Raw genomic sequence first — 21,003 nt, forward strand, 5'->3', positions numbered from 1 at the left:
ATGAGGCAGGGGCCCCGTGGGGTGGGGGCCATGCTGGGCCTCCCCACAGCCTGATGGTGAGGTCCTGCATCCTGGTAGCGAGGGAGTAGGAGATTTCCCAGCCGGTGGTCCCTTCACAGCCTCGCCCAACCACGTCCCTAGCAGTGTGTTTTGGGGGGTGGGTTGCAGCCTGGGAACGGGCTGGGATGGGGGCCTGGGAACAAGGCGGTGGCCCCCGGGGGACGCTCGAGTGGGGCCAGCTGTTGCAGCCTGGCTCCAATTCCCGCTCTGCACTAGGCTGGTCCCCGGGGCCGAGGCCGGTGGTCTGCCTGGGAGGGAGTGGGCGGGCTCTGGGGGCTGTGCCTGCCTCTGGGCGGTGGTCCCCGGGGTAGCAGAGGTAGGAGGGCGCCACCTTCATGCTGAGTGGCAGAACTGGCCATCCGGGAGGGCTCTTCTGTTCCCCCAAGCAACAGGTCCCAAAGCCTCTGAGCACCAGACTCGCCCAGGTCCCCATCCTACCCTCACCTGGCAGTAGGGCTAACCAAGTGCCTGGGCCTGCGTTTGAGGCCCTTCAGGGCCCGCCCTCTCAGAGCCATCCGTTCTGTGGACACCATGGGTCTGGCACCAGCCTGTACTCTCCAGGCTGGTCCTTCTGCTAAAGCTGGCCCTTGAGTCCAGGGAGCCTGTCCACCAGGACCATCATAAAACTCCTACTCACCCTTCAAGACCCCACACAAAGGGTCTGGGCCCAGCACCCAAGTGGTGTCATCACCTTTTCAAGACTTCCCCTGGGAGGCCAATAGAACATGCAACTCTTAATCAGAGGGCTGTGAGTTTGAGCCCCATGGCTCAAACATACATATTTCTTAAAAAAAAAAAAAAAAGGACTTCTCTCTAGTGGCCCTACATCTGCCACAGGGCTGGACACTAGGGTGGGGTACACAGATCCACTGCCATGAGTAAGAGGCTCGTTTGTGGCTTTAAGGAAGTTTTGCTTCCCCTGGGCCTCAGTTTCCCCATCTGAACTGTCCTTGGCTGAAAGCATCCATGGGTCCACTGGAGCAAATTTGAGCTCTAGGGGGAGACAGGCTGCTGGGTCCTGCCCCTCCACCCCACTCCAGGGCTCTGTGGAGGTTAGGGGCTCTGAAGAGGTGGGATTTGATGTGGCCAATTGGGGGTTCCCCCAAGAGCAGGAGAGTAGGGGCCCAGCTGGCCGCCACCAAACACTCGGGCTGGCTTCAGCTGAGGCCAAGGGGCGGGCAGAGTGGCTGATGGGGTGGGGGCCAGTGGGGGAATCTTCTTACTCCTGAAATCCCTCCCGCCTGCCTGGTGGCCCCCAGGGAAGCCCTGTGATGCAGGAACCTGATATTTTAAGACTTAAAGCAAATGTTTCTGGAGCCCGAGCCCTGTCAAGGCGCCCGCCCAGGCCTTGTGGGGGCAGGGCCAGCCCCCCTACCCCTACCCATGAACTAACCTGCCCCTGCCCGGACCAAAGTTTCTGGTGATGGGGGCGGGGGGTTGGTGATGAGGTGGGAACGCCCATGAGGGGTCAGAGCCGGGGGCAATGTCAGTGCCAAGGGTGGGGGGCCTGGTGTCAGCTCTCCACTCTGCTGCTCCCTCTCTCTTGGGCTTCCAGCACCATGTGAAGCCCGTAAGAAGCCCTGAACTCTTCTAGGGCTGGCTTTGCCTGATCTGGGCGCCCCGGGAATGCTACCAGACTGCCTTTCCCCACCGCCAGCCAGGCAGGCAAGTTGACATGCTACTTTAGACCCACTGGCAGAACCACCTGGAGCTCAGGGATGCTAGAAATCTGAAGCTTCCCAGAGCATGGAGCAGGAGATCTGGGATGGATTGGCAATGCCTGCCTGGGGTGCAGGACTGAGAGCCGGGGATTTGTGCCTTGGAACTGGCTTAAAAAAAAGCAGCAGGACAAAGTTTCTTCATCTCGACATCAGAAGGGACTCCTCACCACCTGAACAATAGAGAGGCCAGAAGCATGCCTCCGGCTGAGTAGAGCTGGCCAGGGGGAGGGCCAGGCTCCACACCCCACCTGGGGACTCAGTGGAGCCATCTTCCTTCTGGAAGCTTCCCAGGGCCTTGAGGGCTGGAGCACCATGGGTAGAGGGGCTGGGTGGGTGAGTGACAGCAAACAGAGGCTGGGGTCCCCCTGCGGCAGACAAAGATTAGGGCCTAATCTCTAAGAAATGTTTGGGGGCTGGGCCAGCCCAGGCCTGGCTGGGAATGTGGGGGAGCACAGGGGCCGTTGTTCTAGTGATTCTTCCAGGGTAGGCAATCGTACCAACCCCAGCCAGCTGGGCTCCCAACCCTCAAAACTCCTGTGGCTGAGTCCCTGATCTGGTCTCAGTTGGTAGGGCTTGGCTACACCCCCACCCCTAAGCCAGCAAGCCGATTCAGAACCGTGAGCCTCCCCAGGGGCCATGTTCACCATTTAACAGTTGGGGAAACTGAGTCCCAGAGAGGGTGCAGCCCATCCAGGGTCAGAGGGAAAGCTCCTTCCCCTAAGTCTGTCCCAGCCCCTGAAGTTCTTGAATCTCTGCCCGTGGGAGGGGCAGAGTTCTGGCCAGCTGGGTGTACGGAAGGACAGACCTGAGTAAATCCCAGTGTCCTGCCTTGGGGACCTGGGGGCTGCTTGCTCACCCTGAGTCCCAGTTCCCCACAGGGCCTTGGTGGGCATCATCATGCTGTACTTCTCACTTGCCCTTTTGCCCTGGTGAACTCCCATGCAACCTCAAAACCCACGGGGGTTCAACCATGAGCCCCGAATGGCACACACACTCCCAGCCCCATCTTTAGCTGTTAACTCTCCCTCCCAGGGGAAATTCTGTGCCTCATGTCTCACTGGCCGCCCACCAGTCCCCCTCTTTGGCAGTCCTGGTCTTGGCCCTGCCGACTCACCTCACTGGACAGGCCACCCTCATTGCTAGGCCGGGATTCATGCTCTGAGGACAGATGCACTAGGTCCCGGTGCCTCAGTTTCCCCAACTCCAAACTGGAGATGGTGAGTGTCTAGTGGGTGCTGAGCCCCGGGTATCCTGACCGAATGCTCGGCGGGAGATCAGGGTGGGCCGCCCAGAGGAAGGGCAGCTGCTGGAGGTGTCTGAGCGTGGTGGCCACAGCGGGGCGCGGGTGCTCTCCATAGCTCCCTCGTCCGGCCAGCCGGTCAGGGCCCTCTCTCCCGGTCCCGGCTGTCTGCAGGCAGACACCTGACTAATGATGGCCCCGCCAGCCTCGGGGCCTGGCGAGCTGTGCCCACTAGGGGCTGAAGCTTGCAGAGCAGCCCCTCCCCGGAAGCCGGGCTGCCCAGAAGCCACTGACTTGGGTGGTACTGGCCGGCACCCGACGACCACTGCCACCATCGCCCCCATTAGAGTTCTAGCCACACCACTCAACACTGCTGCATCTCAGCACTTCCTTCCATGCCTTGGGCCTCGGTTTCCCCACATTGATCTGGGAAAAGGGCAGGTGGGCTGAATTTAATTGGGAAGAGGAGAGGGCATCCCAGGCATTTTGGGCAGCTGGGGTGAGAGGAAGATGAGGTGGGCCATGGGTCATGGGGGGCCAGGAGGCAGGAGGAAGGAGGAAGACCCCCAGCAGTCCCCTCCAGAGGTACAGAGAGGCCTAGGGCCCCACCCGACGGAAGCAGAGGAGCCTGGATTTAAACTGAAGGCAGATGGATGCCATGTGGGTGGGAGGTGCCTCCCCCAGGACCTCCACACTCCGGAGCCTCGAGCCACTGCCCACTGCCCCCTGTCCCCTCTGTCCCCACACACAGAGTACATTACTCAGGCTTCTCCAAGGAAGGCTGAGGGGGCCAAGAATGAAAGCTAGGTGGTCACTGGGAACCTTCTCCCACCCCGGGACCGTGGGTCCCCTCCCTAGCCTGCAGCCAGGCCAGAGGCTGAAGGCAGATGGGTTCAGGACAGACTTCCTCCTGGAAGCCCATGTGGGTGACCCCCATGGCTCAGGGTGGAGCTCACCCACCTGTCCGCAGGTGAGGGCAGGTAAGGACAGGAAGGTGACAGCAAGGCAGGTCCAGGGATGGCCTTGCACTCAGGCTTGATCCCTTCCCTCAGCCACACCTCTGCCAGGGCCCCCTGCTCCTCTCCCCGCTCCCCACCCCCACCCATTCCCAGGCCCCTAGCCCTGCTGGCGCATCCAGGCTCCAAACCAGAAAAACTAGATGAAGAACAAACAAGCCCACACTGCAGCTGCTACCATGTCCAGCACAGCAGGGCCATGGAGCTGGGGTGGGACTTGCCTTTCTGAGGGCCTGAGAGTCAGGCCAGGTGGGGTGGTGGGACAGGGGGTGCAGATCGCAGTCCCCACTCTCCAGCTGACACCCAGCCTCCCCAGTCTGCCCCCTCCCACGTCCCCACCCAACTCCTCCCATACGGGGCACCACCCCCCTGTGCTGGCCCTGCGCTTGCCCCAGGATAGGCTTTCTCCTCAACAACCTGCAAAGCAAGAACTGCAAAGCTCACTGTCCTGGGTGCAGTGGGCTGCTTGTGGGGAGTGAGGTTCTCATCACTAGGGCCCGTGAAGACCGTAGCCAGGGAGCTACAGAGGGGAAGCCCAGGATGGAGGGTATGGCCAGCTTCCCCAAGGCCTTTTCGGACAAGAGTCTCTGGACCCAAGACTCCCTCCTAGGGCCCCAGGTTCCAGAATTCTGACCTCCAGGATGGCGACGTGTCATGTGGCCAGCACAGTGCCGGGCACGTTGTAGGTGCTAGACAAATACTCATTTATTCAATCAACAAACACCCCAGTGGAGTCCAGGGGCAGCTGGGTGTCTTGACCAGCCCTGCCCTTCCATGTCACTTCTGAGGGTCAGGCCAGACCACCGGACCCCTGTGGTGCCTCGGACAGGCCTCCCCAGCCCAGCACCTGCCACTCCCGTGACTTTAGTCAAGCACAGGAGAAACTGTTGATCTGTCTTCAAGTAACTGGAATGACCACGGTGGGAAACTAGCAAGGATCCATCCCTCAGGCTGCTTGCCAGTTTTCAGTATATTTACAGATTCTTAGCTGGACAATCTCCTCTCAACAGGAAGGAGTAGGGGAGAAGGCTTTGCTTTAAGTGAACAGTAGAGCAAGCTGGCTGGTGAGAGCCATGTCCAAGGGCGTCCAGGACTTGCCCAGCAGAGGGGGATGCAGCACTGGGCTCGGGAGACAGGCCAGGGCAGGACCTGGCCTGGAGCCCAGGATGCTGCCTGAGGGAGCTGGGAGGGCAGCTGAGCACCCCCTGCCTTCCTCAGAGCCCTGACCCCAGTGATGTGGGGCTCAAGAAGGCCTCACCTGACTGTCTGGTCAGGAGCAGCTTGATGCTGGGACAGGAGGTGAGGTCCAGGGTGGGGGACTCTGGAGGACCTGGAGTCTAGCTCCATCAGCCAGGCTGGCGGTCAGCGCAAAACAGCCTGGAGTAGAGGGTCTGGGGGTAAGTGCCAGGATGAGCATACAGGGTAGGAAGAGTCCTAAGCGTGGAGAGGAAGAAGAACCCTGCAGGGGTGAGGGGCAGAGGGATGTTGGGCAGTGCCGGACAGCATTCTGAGCATCCGCTTAGTGACCCCACATGGCCAGATGGATGATCGGTCACCATGTGGGGCTGCAGGTCGGGGGCTCAGAGTGGCAGGGTGGGATGGTGCTAAGGGCTCAGGCACAGGGCTAGTGCTGGGCGGGCCTGCCCTTTCTGGGGGCCTGGCAGCAGCCTCAGAAGTAGGGTGAGGGTGAGGGCAGGGTCCAGGGTTACCCTGAACGGGGCAGGCTGGGCACCCAGCTGTCCTGTGAGGACACGCTGCCCCACCCTTGGGCCTTGCCACCGGACATTCACATGACCCACATCTGGCTGCCTGCCCGGCCGGCACCCCTGCCAATCACACTGACTTTCCTCCCACTGGCACCTGCTGGGGGCTGACAGAGGTCTCTATTCCCGGCCAGGCGCCTGCTCCGGTTATATTTAGGACATGGTTGGGGGAGGTGGGGGGGCTGCTGAGTTGCTGACCCCCTCCCGGGGCCTGGAACAGGGGCAGCTGGGGCTGGGCCGTCTGCCCAGGCCCAGCCCGATGGCTTGGGTTGAGCTCTGAGGGGCAGGTTGCTGCCTGTGGGGCCTTTCCCTCGGCTCCTGGCCCTCTGTTCATAGCTGCATGCAGGCTGGGAGGCGTGGGTTCTGGCCATGGCTCATATGGGAAACTGAGGTTGGGCGGGGGTCTGAGCACCTGGCCATGGCAGAATAAGGCTGGCTGCTGGAAACTCCAGGAACTCAGCCTGAGGGGGGAGCCCAGGAGCTCCAAGTCGGTGGTGAGGGGAGGCCCAACTGGCCTTTTAACTGCTGAGGCTCAGACATCCATGAGGTCATTCCCTCCTGGGACCTCCCAGGGCCCTGCCTGAGGGCACACTGAGCCCCAGGCCCTTCCTGCCCTCCCAGACTGAGCCCTCTTCCCTGCTGTTGCCTGGGCAGGATGTTCCCAGGGAGGAAACGGCCTCTCAGAGGCCACCCCATCCCTGCTGGAGTCCAGGGCCACTTCCTGCCCTGCCTGGGCCTTGGTCCTGCCCCCGATTCTGCCAGCCCAGGCCAGACCCAGACTTCCTGCCCCCAGCAGTTCGGAGGGGCCAAGACGTCTCTGCCTGACCCAGCCCCACAGGCACAATCCAAACCCACCAGAGCTGAGGGCCTGAGAGCCTCCCCCTGAGATCCCAGATCCCTGCCCGTAAGGCCTTCCTTCGGACACTCCAGCTCTAGCATCACCTGCTGCCCTCATAGTTCATTTCAGTGGGGCACCATCACCTCAGCTGTCGCCAGCCCAGCTCTAGAAGCTGACGGCTGAATCAGGGCATCACCGGGGCCATGGCAGAGGCAGGCCCATCTGGCACCCACAGGTTGAAGCAGTAGGCTAGCCTGCATCTGAAGGGTCCTCTGGCCGAGACTATCACCCCGCTCTGTGGGCAGCCTCATCTCCAGGAGACGTCCCTCCTCGGCCCAGGCCCCTCACCCACCAGTTCTTCACACCCCATTCAACGGGGCTTCCTGCCCCTGCTGACCCTAGATCAGGGCAAGTCGCCTGGCTGCCCCCTCTGCCCTCCGCCCCGGAAAACACAGAGCTGGGGGTCGTGGAGCTAGGACTGGGTTGGAGGAGCTGAGGGCAGGGCTGGGGGCTCTGGAGGGAAGTGGGCGGCCCCAGCCCAGCCTGCTCTGAGGTTCAGGAAGTGGGGGTCTCAGAAGCTTCCTCTTGGCCAGACGTGCTCCCGGTGGGGCTGGGCAGCTGGGGGGGCGGGGGTCAGAGGCTTGGTCACAGCCGCCCCTTCCTCTCCAGCCGGTCACTGTGCTGCTGTCGGCTTCAGGCTGGGTAGCTGGGTATCCCTCGGGCCCTGCAGGTGGCCGACAGTCAGGCCGGAAGTTCTTGGAGCCCGCCAGGGCTGTAGGCTCATCAGCCGTGGCCTCTGTGGGGCCGTCAGTACCATTAGCACATCCGGCCCTGCCTGGTGGGAGTCGCCACCAGCTGGGTGCCGCAGGACTCGGGAGCGCCCGGTGGGGCCCACCTCAGCCCAGGCCTATGTGCCCTCCAGCCAGAATTCTCCTGAGCCTTGGTTCACCCATAGATAGCGAGAAGGGCTGCCAATGAAGGCTGGAGCAGGGGATAACTGGGGCAGAGCACCCCAGGGCCTTCTGGGTCAGTGCAGTGGACCCAGGCCCTGTCAGACCCCCGAGACCTGGGGTCCCACTGCCCAGCCTTCATTCACACCTTGGACACTCCCGGCGTGCCTGCCTGACCCTGCCCTGAGCCCAGGGACCCAACCTCACCCAGGTGCCATGCCCTGCACAGCCCGCTCAGGCTCCACTGGGGGGCCCAGGCTGCGGAGGCCCCTTGAGCCCAAACATACACGCAAAAGTGCTGATAAAGGCTTCGAAGGACCCCAGCCTGGCCAGGTCTAGAGCACAGGCCGAGGAAGGGATGCTAGTCCTTTGCGAGACAGGTGGGAGCCTCAGAGGGGCTATGGAGGACCCCACCCTCAGGTATGTTGGCTCAACCCCTACCCATGATGGGGGCCTAGACTACGACCCCCCCACACACACCAATGGGGAGACTGAGGCTGGGGGAAATGGTATGCCCGGGTGTCGGTCCACCTGGGTCTCTGGCCCAGGCATGTCTCAAGGTAGAGCGAGGCCGACACCACGGCTCACGCGTGCGAGCCTGTGCCTGCGGCTGAGGCTTCACTGGGCCCCCGCCTCCGGCCCCCACATGATGGGCGGTCGTCCATCAGCGAGGCCAGCCCCTCTGGCCATCCATCACCAGCCGGCGGCCGCAGGAGGAACGGCCTGTTTGTTTTGCCAGCTCCGTGTTGCTCCCTGGGGCAGGGGCCGGAGGAAATGGCCATTTTCTGCCTGGGCGGGCGGGTGGACAGCAGAGGTGTACAGGGCACCGGGAGCAGGGCCGGGATGGATTTGTGGCAGGACCCCTGGCTGGGCAAGGCCCCTCACAGATGCCAGAGGCCTTGCTTTGCCCTGTGCCTCAGTCTCCCCTCTGGACTGAGGGCGAGGGACATTGGGATATTCTGACTGTTCCCACAGCAGCTGTCTCCAGCCAGGTCACTCACCCCTGCCCCTTGCCACTGGGTGGGGTGGGCTCAGGTGTCAACTGCCAGCAGGTGGGGGGGCCCTTTGCCCGAAATCCAAGATGCTTGACGCTGGCTGTCGGATGGCCGCGATGAGCTGCCTGGGACTAGGTCCAGGCCGTAGACCGACTGGTGGGCTGGGTGGGGGTGCTGCCAGGAGGTCAGGGAGGGCCTGGGCACCTCTTTGGAGACATCCAGCCTCAAGATCAGAGCCAGGGACGCTTGGGGCCACATTAAGAGAGACAGCACATGTAGAATGGAGGAGGTGACATGTTAGACCAAGAGGGCAGTGTCCAGGCACTAGGGCAGTGTCCTCAGCACCTACACCATGACCGCTGCTACTTCGTGAAGCGTGCACATAACAGGTATAATTTACTGACACAAGGCTAGGCACCCACCGATCAATGACTGCTTCTCACGGTAGCCCCTGGGGCCCGCATGGGCTGACCTGGGACATGTCTTTCAGCCTCAGCTTCTGCCCTTATCCCCTGATCCATAACGTGGTTAGTCCTCACTGCCCCAGTCCTGGGCTGGGAAGGAGGGTCCTAGGCTCCCACTGGGCCTGTGGACAAGGAAAGTGAGCTCCGAAGGCCTCAGCATCCAGGCCACAGGTTGTCGGCCCTTGCTCCCAGGGCAGATGACGTGCAGAGAACAGATTCACGCTGAGTGTCCCGGGAAGCAAGGCCAAAAGCCCAGAGCTGGAGTCAGGAAAATGTCCTTCAGATTCAGTCCAGTGGCTCCGTGTTCCCTGTCCCCCTGCGGCCTGTGCCACCCCAACTCTCCTCCTCCCTTCCCAATGGCCACCTCCTTTGCTTGCCTCCCAGACACTCTGCACAACCTCACTGCTCTTCATCTGGGAGCAACAAATCTCCTTCCAGAACTTTCTCCCCTGAGACCTGCTTCCTTTGCCCAAGGACATCCCTTCAGACATCTACAGGGTATCGCCACATTCCATCTTCCCAGACTGAAAGGTGCTCTCCCCTGAAGTAAGCTTATGGCTGGGCTTAGCAGATGTTAGGAAAGAATCTGTAAAAATTTCCTCTAAAGTGATGAACGGTCGTGTCGGAGACTGATGGGAGGTGCTTGGGGGAACATCGACACCTGAGGCCCTGTCAGGAACTCTCTGGGTGCTGCATTGAAGGGGCTCTGGGGAGAGGAAAGCTCAGGGACCAGTCCCACCTTCCCCCACCAGTGCAGGCTGACTCCCCAGGTCTCAGCCCTGGTCCAGCTCACCAGGGCTGGCTTAGCCCCCATTCATGTGCCACCTTCTTGCGGCAACATTTGAGGCCACCCACCAAAACAGCATGGGCCTGCCTTGCTGCTCACTCCTGTGTCCACATGTGGGCCAGATTGGTCTCCTGATTCCTCTCTTGGCCCCCCTGTTCCTGGTCTGGAAGGGAACAGTGACACCACTGGCCAATGCCCTGGAGTGAGCGCTCCCCTGCGCCCCCCCCCACAGAGTGCAGGGCCCAGCAGGTGCAAAGGGGTACAGTCCTAAGAAGGGTTTAATTGTCACCCAGGGGAAGAACCATGGCACAGAGCCAAGAAGGAGGGGACACATGGCCAGGGGCCCAGACAGGAGCCAGGACCCAGGCAGGCGGGCAATTCAGAGAGGGGCCTGCCATGGAATCGGAAGGAAAGCGAGCCTGGGAAGACCCAGGTGCTCCCACTTCACATCGCCCTTGTTGGAGGGCCACCTTGGTTTCTCAGGTTGGCACCTCAGACACTCGCATCCGCCCCAGGGCCTGGCCATTCCCAGGGAGGCCTGAGACAGCTTGGCGCCGCCCATACCCCACACAGCACGGGGGGGCCTGGGTGCATTAGGTCCTGGCAAACACCCTGGAAGGAGGGGCTGGATTGGCTTGGGACACCAGTGAAAGCTCGCATCTGTCTCTGTCCGCCCAGCACAGCTGGTGCCAAGCACCCACTTAGCAGGAAGGGGCAGCCGGCGCCTCCACGCTGCCCACGTCCCCTCCTGTCCCCACTGCTTAGTGGCTAAAGCCAATTTCACCCACTTCCTCTCAGCCTCAGTTTCCCTGTCTGTGGGAGGCCCCTTGGTGGGGAAAAGGGAAGACCCACCCAGTCCCTCTCTTCTGTCCTGGTCCCTGTGAAGGGCCGGCCAGGGAAACTGAGGGTCTGGGCCTGGCCAGGGGCCCCTACTTCCTCCTCCCTGGCCCCCACAGGCATTACCTCAGGGCCATTGATAGCTTAGTGGGTTAGTGGGGATCTAAGCGGGGGGCTTCAGTAGAGGCAAAAGTGACCCAGCCCTGCCCCGCCCAGTCACTGAAGGCTGTTAGACAGCAGGAAAGGCCAGGCCACCTCTACACACAGCACAGACACAGGCCAGACCCTCTGGGCCATGAAGGCAAAAGAGGCCAAGGGGAGGGGGTGGGGAGAAGAACCAGCCCCAAGTCTCGGCCCAGGGACCCATCCCAGGACTGACTCAGGGAGTGGGCCTGGCAGGCAGGGGCTCCCAGTCTGGGGGGCCTCAGGGCTGTCAGGCTGTCCCCTCCCCGCAGCTGTCTCAGGCTCCCACCTCCCCCGCCCGCCCCCAGGACTCCTATTTCACTGAGGAGATTAAGACCACCTGGCGAGAGCCCCCTCGGCCCCTCCCCTCACCCCAGCCCTCCCTCCTAGCCTCTTCGGCCCCTTGAGGTGCCTTCCCGCCCTCGGCCCGCCTCCCCACCCCCGCATTCCCACACGGCCACCATGGCCCAGCCTCTGAGCCTCCACATCACCACCCGCTCTGCCGGCTGCCTAGGGTCAACCCCCCAGTGCCCGGATCCTCCGAGACCCCGACCCTTCCAGTCCTCACTAGCCCTGCTCTAACAGCTCTGCCTGACCTCAGCGGGGCACCGTCACCAGCCACTGTCCCCGCAGCAGATTCCTGTTCACGTCCAGCCATGTCCCCAGCAGACCAGGTGTCCTTTCTGTCTGGCGAAGTCTGCGGCCTCCAGCCATGTTTGCGGGGTCTCGGGAGGGAAGTGGAGCAGCCCAGTGCTTCAGGTTAGCTCTGAGCGTGGTACCCCACTCTGGTCCAACAGCCGGCGACCTGGGGGGCTCAGCTGTGGGCCCCGTCCACCCTGCCGGGGGCGGCTGGGCCGGGCTTGACGCTGGCTCAGACACACGGGCGGAATCTGAGCTCTGAAAACCGCAACTCTGAGCTCCCCTGTTTGTTTGCTTTTGAGAAATTCCAACCTGGTTCAGCGGAGTCTTGGAGGAGGGAAGGGATTTGGCTGGCTGGGGTGGGGCGGAGCCGTGCTCATGAACATGGGGAAACTGAGGCTGAGTCTAGGCCCCTGGGCCAGGTGTGGAAGCTGGGCAGAGTGTTTGTAACCGGACTTCCTGGGGACACAGTCAGGACCACTCCCCACTGGGCCACTGACTCCCCACAGAACCACAGAGACAAGAGCTGCCCTACACAGTCCTGGCGGACTAGTTGAGATTGGGGGGTGGCCCAGGGAGGTCAAGGGAGCTGCAATGGTGATCTCAGTTGAGGAGCCATGTTCAAGAGCTGACAAAGCTCCCTGCGTCCACATTGTGGGGCCTTGAGAATTCTCCCCATTTCTCAGACAGGAACACTGAAGCTTGGGGAGGCCAAGGTGTGTCCCAGACACAGAACACCACAGAGCAAGGATCACCACCTGGCCCCAGCTCATGATGACTGAGCCACCCCTGGTTCCACCCTGCTCTGAAGGGCCAAGAGGACAGAGAGCCCTTCCTTATAGGAGTCAATTATCCAATATGTTATCCCTGGCTTTTTCCCTAATGCACACAGCCTTCTCCAGAAAGGCAGGAGACGAGCCCGGGCTGGAAGATCTGCTGGGGGGTGGCATCCACCATGGAGGTCCGGCTGCCTCCCCCGGTCTCTCGGGAGCCTTAGTCTCCCATCTACTCGTTGGGTGCTGGCCCTCGGTAGAGGAGCCCCCCCCTCTAGAGCCTTGCCCATCAGGCCCGTGTCCTCACGGTGTTGTCACCTGCCCCAGGCTGGACAGTCCACATTCCTCCTGCCTTCAGTGCCAGGTCAGCGGGCAGAGGGAACCAGGGTGGGCCTGCTGAGGGCAGCGGGTGCAAAGCCTCCGGCTGCCAGGCTTACGGCACCTGGGCATGGTCCTGGGCTGATGGGGACAATCCAGCAGCCCTGGGGGCTGAGCCAGGGAGCAGAGTAGATGAGGAGGGGCACAGGTGCAGAGCCCATTCTCCACTGCACTTGGACCAGATTTTGACACAGAGCTTCTCCAAGGAGTCACACTTGGTTGTCATGGTGAATATGTGGGCAACTTGAATTTAATTGCTAACTTAAACATTTAGCAAAATTTTCAAGTTAGATACACGCAACTCTTTTACATGTTCTAAGTATCTGTGAAGGGAGACGTAATAGATCCAAAGACCATAAAGAGAGTATGCCCTCACTAGTACCTATTAACAGTGGTGCTGATGTAACTGGCTTAGTGGCCATTCTTCACTGTCTCTGGCCCCATCCCCAGTTTCTTTCCTTCCGGAGCCTCCCTGGGCTCATGCTGGCCTCCAAGCCTGATTCAGGGCTGGGGCCTGAGCATGGAGACCCACCTCCCAGCTGATTCTACCCAGAAGGATCCCTGCTGAGTGACCCTGCTGGGAGAGTCTTCCTGTCCCCGATCCCCAGGGCATCATCCTGGCCGTTAGACCTGCCCCCCCCGGGGCATCATCTGAGTGTGTTGCCTTCAGGAAATTACCCAGCATGAGTGGACCGCCGCATTTTATTCTTCCTTCATCATGTGGTACCTGCAGCTTCCCATGGACCTCGACCAAGTCAAGGAAGTCTGAGTTTCACTTGAGTTAGTGACATGAGCGTCGTGGACACTGAAGACTCACCACAGTGCCCACCTGCAAAGGATACACCTGCGCGCACACGCACACCTGCGTGTGTGTTCTGCACATACCGGTGTGGGCACTCGGTGTCTGTGTGGATGAACAGTGCATGCATGTGTGTGCCCCTGCTCCACGTGTGTACAGCATGTGTGTGCATGCCCATGCTCACAGGTGTGCAGGTGTGTATCCAGCGTGCGCGCGTGTACGTGTCCACGCTCGTGCGCGTATGATGTGCATGTGTGCGCACTCCTGTGGGTGTGTTTGTGTGCATGTACATTCATGCTCGTGCTCGTGAGTGTGGGTGTGTGCTGGTGGGGATGCCATGTCAGGGCCTAAGAAGGGGGTGCTGGTTCCCCGCCAGGGTCCCCGGCTGAGCGGAGGAACCTGAGCAGCTCTCCACCTTCTGGCCACTCACCTTCAGCCAACACACTCCAGGAGCTTTTGGGGCCTGTCCGTTTCCCTGGAAAGTCTCAGTCCTGTCCTGGCCAAAGACGGCAAGCAAGGAGTGGTGGTGGGACTGGTTTCCTCAGTCCCGTCAGTAGTACACCTAAATCTCTGTCACCCAGGTTTCTGAGCCCCACTTCTGCCCGACAGCACCTGGGGTGCAGAGGCTAGTGTGACCAGTAGATGGACAGACAGATGGACAGCCGGCTCCCCATGTGGCTGGGTCCTCCCGCCAAGTGGGCAGCTAAATCAACAGGCCCAGAAATCGGAGAGGGGCCCAGGGCCTGGCTATGCATCGGTCTGTTTGTTTGTTTGTTCTGGGAACTTCCAGACTGCAGGAGGCCCTGGTGCCTGGCGGGGGGCAGGGGGTCCTATCACCCAGGCCTAGCTGACAGCCCCATCCGGCCTGCCATCCCTCTCCCCGTCTCCCCGTCATGTTCCCCTGGAAGACAGCACCCCCCGTGAAGGGGTGCAGCTAAGTCCTAGGCAGAGGGGAGGCTGTGACCCAGCTACACGTGGCTGTGCAGGCCCTGACCCATCCCCTCCCAGCTCTGAGGGCCCCGGTGTCACAGGGCTGTGTGTCTCTCTGTCCTGTCTTCTCTTCTCCCCACTACTGCCATCCCCTCTGGTATCTACCCATCGACTCTCAGTTTCCCTATTTGCTCATCCTGCAGTCACTAGTCCCCAGGGTCCAGGCAGCAGCACTCCAGAGATGCAGCAAGCCCTGCTCTGGGACCAGGAGGCAGGTGACACTGAGGTCCAAAAAGAGTCCTAGGGATGTCACGGGAGGGGTGAGAGGGCCAGCCCCTTCCCTAGCCATGCTTCAACTCACCCCCACCCATGCCCTCTCCAACCACCAGAGTGCACACACCAGGCTGTTTCTAACTCCTGGACCTTTGCCAAGAACTTCATGGGATCCGCCTGGCTGGGCTCACTTGGGCATACCCTCAGAGCCCTCAGTCCCCCTCGTGTGAACCCCACTATGGGCCTGGGGCCCCCAAGCAGGACTTCCGCCTGCACTCTGCCACACCCCACAGAACTCGGGACTGGGCAGACACACATCCCCGCCCACCAGGGGTTTGGGTAAGAGCCCAACACCAACGAGGACGCCTAGAGGTGGACTCATAGGTGCTTCTGCTTCAGGAGGGGGAGGGGCTTGCAGAGGGAAGGGCCAGGGAGCAGTTAGAGGTCAAGGGAGCCACCACTCTTCTGCGCATATTGAGTCCCCAAGCTGGAGAGAGGGATTCGCCTCTTTGCAGGACGGTGTCACAAGAGATCAGATGTGTGTACTGCAGGGCCAGGGCCAGACACTGCCCTTGCCCCCATTCTGGCCCCAGCCCCAGGGCCACACCATAGCCCCTGAAGACTCCCCACCCCCCCGCCAGTGCCAGCCCAGCACCCGGAGGGTTTGTAAACCCATGGCATGTGGTCAGATGGTGCTCGGGCAAGCAGTGCCCCATGCAGGGCGCCCGCTGACTGCGCAGCCTGGGCTCCTGGGAGGGGTGGGGGGAAAGGACGACCGAGCCCGATCCTCCGCGGCAGGGAGCTGGAGGTTCTCCCTGCTCGGTGGCTGGCGACCGAGGGTAAGGAGGCCACAGCCCAACCACTGTGCAGACAATGTGGGCATGGCAGCCCCACCCGTCCGCCTCCAGAGCTTGGGGTCCCTGCCTATCCACGCCAGCGCCACCCTGAAAGCCATGTTTGCAGCGTTGGGGCCAAAGCACCTTCACTGGGTGGAGGAATGATGGGGCGCGCCCGAGGGGCCAAGGTTCTGCGTGAGGCACCAGTGGCGGGCTGGAGCGTCGAGGTGGGGACGGGGCTGGGAAGGCAGGACAGAGCCACCCGGTGCGCCCGCCTCCCCGGGCTCCAGCGAAGCTTGCCTGCCTCTCGCCCCCGCTGCTGCCCTGTGGAGACTTGGCTCGGAAGGCTCAAGGCTCGTCCTGGGGTGGAGGCGCTGACTGAGGTGGAAAGCCAGGGTCCAGGGTGTTCCTGGTGCAGGACTTTGCTTTGCGACCCCTGAGGCCAAGTCTAAGCAGACACTTGAGGCAGTCCCCGGCTGATCAATCCTGAAACGAAATAATTGGGATCAAGTAAAGCCAGGCTCTTCTCTGTCTGTGCCCTGGGAGGCGCAGCCTGGTTCTGCCCTGATCCAAACTCTGGTTCCTGGAGGAGGGGGTCTCCGGTGCGCTACGCACCCACATCCTGTGGGCACCTGCATGGATCCATCTGCGTATGCATTTGCCCCAGATGGCAGGAGACCCACGCTGGGGGTGCGGGTGGTGTGCCCCTAGTCTTCAGGAGTACCTGAGTGCAAGGATCCGAGGGCTTGGCGCCGGCCAGAGATGCACAAGGGTGCACAGGTCCTTCCAGGGCCGGGAACGGAGAAGTTCGGAGGGAATTAGCAGCAGCCCGTCCCAGCGCTAGAGGTGTGCCTTTACAAATGGACGGAGGATGAGAAGTGGGGTCCTGCCTGCCAAAAGAGTGTGAAGGTGCCTGTGGTGACAGCTCCCCTGGGGGAGACACGTGCACTCTCCGGAGGCGGAGCTGGGCGGGCAGCCCGTTAGTCAAGACTCTCCAGGGGCCACCTCCTGCACGCTGGGGAGAAAACCTCCTACACAGGGCTTGCTTCGGGCAAAACTCCAAAGATGCTGGGGCGGGGGGTGGCTGAGCCTTCCAGGGTAGTGCTGGGGCGCAGCCGAGCGCCCACGTGGGACCCCGTGCAGGGCCCAGAGGGAAGCAAAGGCCGCCGCTGTCCTGGTGCCGAGGACGTGCCTCGGTCTCAGCCTCCTCCCGCCCCTCCCGCCTCCGGCCCTCAGTCGGACTTCTGGTCCCCACCCCGTACCTATCGGCGGCCCGGCAACGCCCAGCCTCGGTTTTAGGGCCTGTAAAATGGTCTCATAGTAACCCTGACTTCGCAGCCAGCCGGGCCGCAAAATGCGGCTCTTGTCTTCTCTCTGCGCCCCAGGCAGAGGGGCGGACGGCGCCCCCAAAAGGCAGACCCCGGGCGGCTCCCGAGGGCCGGGCGTTCGGCCCTCCCGGCCGCCGCAGGCCGGCGCCCCGCCAGGCCTCCTACCTCGCGGTAATGGAGGCGCGGCCGGCAGGGGGAGCGAGGCGGAAGGGAGCCGCGGCCGGCCAGGTGAGGGAGGAAGGCTTCCAGCGGGCGGCGGCGCGGCGTGCCCGTGCGGGCCGGGGTGTGCGGGGCGCGGGCCGGCGGGCGGGCGCCCTCCCTCCGGGCTGCGGGCCGGGGCGGGGCGGCGGCGGCGGCGGCGAGCGCGCGGGCGGGTTGCGGGGCGGCGGAGCGCAGCGCAGAGGGCGGTGCGCGCCCCACGAGGGGCGCAGGGTGGTTCCGAGAGGCGCAGCCCGGGTGGGCGCTGGAGGCAGCGCCTCCGCCGCGGGCTGGAGGCTCGGGCGGCCTCGCGCTTCGAGCCTCTCCAGTCGAAGGCTCCAGGAGGGCCCGGGCACTGAGCCGCGGGGTCTGGGGTTCTGCAGTCGCGCGGGTGAGTATCGGCCGCGGGTGGAAATGGGTCGGCCCCGCGACGACGGAGCGGCCTGGGTGAGGCCCCTCACCTCTTCCCGGCGCCCTTTTCCTTGACCAGGGTTTGCCCACCCCACAGAGTCCTCTGCTCCGGCACTTTTGCCCTCCCAACCCGGCCCAGCAGGTCAGTTCCGGCAGGAAGGGGTTAATGAGGGGCTGGGAGGATCGTGCGCTCCCCTCCACCACCTCAGACACGGAGGAGGCCCGAGGGCCTCAGGACGGTGCCCCAGAGGCCCATCCAGGAAGCCCCAGGGCTTTTCACTTTCACTTCTCCCTTCTCAATATTGGTGTCACCTCCGACTCCACATCTGGCCACTGCCCTCAGGTGTGTGCCCAGATACACGCAGAAGGCTCCCCAGGTGCACAGGACACAACCACTAGCATCCCCACGTGCTGGGGCAGCAGGCGTCCCAGATAATGCACAACCACACACAGGAGCCCCTCCCAGAGCCCCCACATGGGCCCCACACGCAGCCGGCAGGGCCCAGGGCCTCTCTGGGCACGGACTGCCGGCGTGAGGTACCGCTGGTGACACTGCCCTGCGTGCCCTTCTGGGTGCGGACTGCCAGCAGTGGGCATGCCTCCTGCAACACTGCCACCACCTGGCCCCACCAATGTCCCCTCCCAGCTGGGCTCTCCCCGCCATCAGACGCAGCTCTTCCTGGGGTCCCGGAAGCAGTGGGCTGCCCTGCTCAGGGAAGAGGAAGAGGGACCTTAAGCCCAGCTGGTTCCACATCTCACAACCCCCTGGACCTGCCCATAGGTCCCACAGGTCAGTGTCACTGTCACAGCCCCAAATGGCCACTCTGGACCGAAGGCACGCTCTGGCAACAGCTTCCCTTTCCCTCCACGCTCCACAAATACTGCCGCAGCTGGGGGGGGGGGGGCAAGTAAGGGGGGCTCACTGTCCGGGAAGTCACACACACCACACCCCAGTAATATACCCGCATGCTCCCGCGCTGCACTCACCGCCTCGTGCTCTTTCCTGGACCTCAGGCCCAGGAGCCAGTCCCTTCCTACTGGAGCTTACTCCCTGGTCCTCAGTTCCTGAGCCTTCCCCACTTCCTAGCCAGCACCCTCTCCAGCCTGGGGTCTGAGGCCCCCGGATTGTAAAAGCCCTGGAAGACGCCGCCTGCCTCCCACCCTCATCCCAGGCAAGCGCAGGCGAAGGCCTACAACACGGTTGCAGGCGAGAAGCCTTGGAAATGGAGGCCCTGACTGCCAGAGCCTCAGTGAAGGGCCAGAGAGGCTCCTAGGAGGCTGAGAGACTTGATGCTCTGCTGGGGAAACTCTGGGCCGCGAAGCCATGGATGCCTTGAACTGGTCAGAGAAGACCTCAGTGGCAGTAGGTGAGGGAAGGCACAGGCCAAGTTAGGCCTCAGTGTCCTGGATGCCCGGGCCTAGAGGTCTTGAGGCCTCAGGGTTGGCCTTGACTCAATCTTCCAGGGCCTGGCTGGACACCAAGGCAGCAGGGCCTTCCCAGGTGGGCAGGGTGGGTGGCAGGGGGCAGCGTACAATCCGACCCGGCGGCCTGAACTCCTCCGACGTGTCCTCGGCTCCCTGGGCCAGTCCAGGCCCCGCCCCCGGCCCTCCCTGCGCCCGGCCGGTGCGCGGGGAGGTCGGAGGAGCGGGCACTGCCCACCCTCCGGATGTATAAGCGTCCTGGCCAGAGGCCGGTGGTGCGCGCGGGTGCGCGTGACACTCGGGCTCCCGGGCTGCGCGGCCTGGGCGGCGTCCCTCTGCTCGGGGTCCCCAGCCACGACAGTGAGCCGGCTGAAGGGGGCTGGGGGGCGCTTGCTGGGCTGGGTCCCGTTCCGCCGCGCTGAGGAACGGACGACGCCACAGCTCTGGGCTTGTCCGCCTGTGGCCAGTGCCGGAGCCCGAACTGCCCTCTCCTCACCCAGGTGCAGGGGCAGCCAGGGAGGAGGAGGCGGGAGGGGCTGAGGGCAGGGGCAAGGCTGAGCCCAGGCGGCCCCACGGTGATCCATCGGTGCCTCACTGACCCTGGCTGAGGCTGGGCGCTCCCGGGGTAGCTGCTTCCACTAGGGGACTGTAGAACCTGACAGTGGCTTCGCCGGACAGAGGGAACCCCGGCCTCGGTGGGAACAGCGGGATGTTCGAAGGGCGCTGGTCACGGAGGTCCCTGGGAGCAGAGGCCAGGGGCAGGGAGCTTGAAAAACAGAAGGGCCCCACACTCCCAGGGCGCTCCACCCATCTGGGCCCCTTGGCTGCCACCAGCCCGGAGTGGGGGGCTGTGACGCCATAATCCCCTGGGCCCAGGGCTGGAGGCTGTGAGTGGCATCGCAGGCCCCCGCCCCCGGGTCCCGTGGGCTGGGCCGGCCTCGGTGCGGCTGGGTGCACGCAGTCGGAGGCGGCGCCGGCCAGGCCGCCGGGGCGCCTATGGACGCGCGGAGCCCGCTGTCTCCCCGGGCCAGCGCGTTCAGCATCGCCTCTCTGGTTGCAGCAGAGGCCGCAGAGCGCACCGTTCGCCTGGGCCCCCGGTCCTCCGACCAGGCGAAGCTCCACCGGCTGTTGGGATCCCCGGCCGGGATGCACTTCAGCACCGTCACCAGGGACATGGAAGGTGAGCCGTCCTGCTGTGTCTACGGGGACCCGCCCGCCAGTCCCCCTGCCACTGCTGCCGTGGGGCCCAAGCAAAGAGTGTTGGCAGGGCCCGGGCACAGAGTGGGTGGAGGGAGCTCTGAGGGGGGGTGGGCTCCAGGCTTCCAGCGACTCGGGAGCAGAGAAGGGCAGGCATCCTGCCCAAAGCCTGTGTACCCTCCAGCCTGGGGACCCAGCTGCAGAGACCCGCAAGCAGCTAGACTCAGGCCCAGAACAGGACTCGTGGAAGCCAGGAGGGACAGGAGAGGAGGACTGGAGAAAGGTGGCAGAGGTGGCCGCAAGCTGGGAGAGGTGGAAGGAAGGTGGCAGGAGCGGAGTGTGTCATAGAGTCTGGGAACCTGGGAAAACGAGAGAGAGAAAGTGTGAGGGCGGCGGGAGGAAAAGAAATTGAGAAGAGAAAAAACACAGAAAACTCAAAAGGAAGGTTGGAAAAATGAGAAAGATGAAAAAGAAAGAGAGCAAGAACGAAAAAGAAGAAAGTGAAGGAAAATTTAAGGCAGAAAATAAAGTCGTAAAAAAAGGGAAAAGGTAGAGAAAATCTCCAGTTTTTATTTTGTTAAAAAAAAAAAGAGGAAAAAACCCCGGAATAACAGGAAAAGACCTACAGAAATAAGAGGCAAAGGCAGACTGGAAATAAAGACGAAGTGATGAAAAATGAAGTGGAAAGAAAGGAGAGGGACAGAACTGGAGAAAGAAAGAGGCAGAAAGTAAAACAGAAATAAAGAGAAACGAAAGAGATAGTGGAAGAAGGAAAGAGGATTAGGAGGGAAAATTTCATCGAGGAAGACAAAGGTAAAGAAATAACAAATTGGAAAAAGAGCCTGGAGAGAAAAAGGAGAAATGCAACGCGGGAGGGCGGCAGAGCGAGGGGCGGCGGACGGCCCGGCGCTCTGGGGAGCCGGTCCGGGCGGTCGGGGGGCCCCGGGCCGAGCGAGCCGCGGCGG

General features: G+C 62.6%; 1 protein-coding gene across 1 annotated transcript in view; it reads left to right on the forward strand.

Moving 5' to 3' along the window:
- Positions 1 to 19,837: 19,837 nt before the first annotated feature.
- The window catches only part of TBX1 (T-box transcription factor 1), a 7,409-nt gene continuing 6,243 nt past the window's right edge, over positions 19,838 to 21,003 (forward strand). Inside the window, exon 1 of the mRNA XM_032398583.1 lies at positions 19,838 to 20,021. Within this exon, the coding sequence (XP_032254474.1) occupies positions 19,838 to 20,021 (184 nt within the window). The remainder of the gene's footprint in view (positions 20,022 to 21,003) is intronic.

This window comes from Phoca vitulina, unplaced genomic scaffold, assembly GCF_004348235.1.
Source record: "Phoca vitulina isolate PV1807 unplaced genomic scaffold, GSC_HSeal_1.0 scaffold117, whole genome shotgun sequence".
Taxonomy (NCBI): Eukaryota; Metazoa; Chordata; class Mammalia; order Carnivora; family Phocidae; genus Phoca; species Phoca vitulina.